The 1,836-nt window shown below is 63.3% G+C and overlaps 1 protein-coding gene across 1 annotated transcript in view; it reads right to left on the minus strand.

Annotated features, from left to right (window-relative positions):
* Positions 1–219: 219 nt before the first annotated feature.
* The window catches only part of WDR73 (WD repeat domain 73), a 14,708-nt gene continuing 13,091 nt past the window's right edge, over positions 220–1,836 (minus strand). Inside the window, exons 6-7 of the mRNA XM_017835984.1 lie at positions 1,167–1,532; positions 220–610 (exon numbers count right to left, since the gene is read on the minus strand). Of these exons, the coding sequence (XP_017691473.1) occupies positions 396–610; positions 1,167–1,532 (581 nt within the window). The 3' untranslated portion in view covers positions 220–395. The remainder of the gene's footprint in view (positions 611–1,166; positions 1,533–1,836) is intronic.

The raw sequence follows: 1,836 nt of genomic DNA on the forward strand, positions 1-1,836 counted from the left end.
CCTGGCCTTGGACACTTCCAGGGATGGGGCAGCCACAGCTTCTCTGGGCAACCTGTGCCAGGGCCTCCCCACCCTCCCAGGGAAGAATTTCTTCCCAGTATCCCATCCAACCCCACTCACTGGCAGTTTGAAGCCATTCCCCCTTGTCCTGTCCCTCCAGGCCCTAGCCAGAACCACAGACACAGCTCTCATCTGAAGGCTGGTACACAGGAGAACAAGTAGCACAACCAAAATTTTTACTATTAGTAAAATAGAACCTTTACAGTTGTTTCTGCTCACTACAACAGTCTCCAAACGGTATCTGCAGGCAGACAGACACCCCACAGCCCACGCAGCTAGAGCAGAGGCAGGAAACACGCCCCACCTCACCACAGCACCGTCTACCCACACTTCCCTCAGGGCTGAACCCAGTCCCAGACGTGCAGGGAACCGTCGCTCGCTGCAGACAGCACAGTGCGGGGTTTCTGCGGGTGCCACGTGTGCACAGTGACCAGGGCAGGGTCCCCACTGCCGCCCAGCACGTGGCCTTTGTGAACAAAGACGGGCTCTGCTTCCCCGCCAGAGCCGTCCCAGCTCTGCGTGTCATACACGTGCACAGTCCCATCAAAACCTTGGATAAAAAGGGAGTCAGAGAGTGCAGGGATTAACTGCTTTGCTCCAGTCTGGCTGGGCTCAGGCTCACCTCCCAGCAGGAACAAGGACAAACAGCCCAGACTGGGCTGTGAGAGCAGAGCAGCCGTGCCTCCGAGGAGCACAGCTCAAGCAAACAGAGCCCGGGTCAGATCCCAAAAGCTTCTGGAGTGACCAGTGTGAATGTGCAAGGCTCTGGCCAGGAGGCAGCCCTGCTGCCCAGCTGGCGTTATCAATGCCATGCCCTGCAGCCAGGCTGTCGTGGGCACTGTCAGGGCAGTGCCTGTGGTGGGCCTGGGGACTTTGATCACCCGAGAAGGCAGCAGGCACCTCCCAGAACCCATCCGGGCCCCTTCTGGAGTTGCTGGGGAGAGGCAGCTGCAGAGCACGATCAGCTGGATCTCTGCTGGCTCCAGGGGCAGCTCTGAACAGCCACCCCATCACTGGGGGGGTTTTAGGTGGGGTGAACCGGGCCCTGACAAAAACACAAATCAAAAAAGCACCCAGAAAAGGAGATGTCTGCCCAAAGCACCTACCTGAAACGGCGAGGCAGCCTTGCAGAGCGGGAGCCCAGGACACGCACAGGAACTCGGCGCCCGAGCCGGGAGAGGGGACTCTGGCCGTGGCCGAGGCCAAGGGCTCCGAGGCTTTCCTGAGGTCCGTGAGGGTGAGGAGGCCCCTGCTCGAGAGGCGAGCCACGGGCTGGGCGCCCGTCCCCGAGCCCTGGGCGGCACAGGGGGTGCCCAGGCACCAGCGGTCCCCGGCGGGCGCGGGCAGGGCCGTCAGGGCTCCCCGCGGCTGCCGCACGTCGGCCACGCAGAGCCGGCCCCGCACACAGCACAGCAGCGCCGTGCTGCCGTCCAGGAACGCCAGCCCCGCCAGCTCCTCACGGCACGGAGAGCCTGCAGGCAGAGCCGGGGCTCAGCACCGCTGCAGGGTCAGGCTGCAGGGTAAGGCTGCAGGGTCAGGCTGCAGGGTAAGGCTGCAGGGTCAGGCTGCAGGGTCAGGCTGCAGGGTCACACTGCAGGGTCACACTGCAGGGTCAGGCTGCAGGGTCACACTGCAGGGTCACACTGCAGGGTCAGGCTGCAGGGTCACACTGCAGGGTCACACTGCAGGGTCACACTGCAGGGTCACACTGCAGGGTCAGGCTGCAGGGTCAGGCTGCAGGGTCAGGCTGCAGGGTCAGGCTGCAGGGCCACGCTG

Source organism: Lepidothrix coronata, unplaced genomic scaffold (assembly GCF_001604755.1).
Source record: "Lepidothrix coronata isolate B3197 unplaced genomic scaffold, Lepidothrix_coronata-1.0 Scaffold268, whole genome shotgun sequence".
NCBI lineage: Eukaryota > Metazoa > Chordata > Aves > Passeriformes > Pipridae > Lepidothrix > Lepidothrix coronata.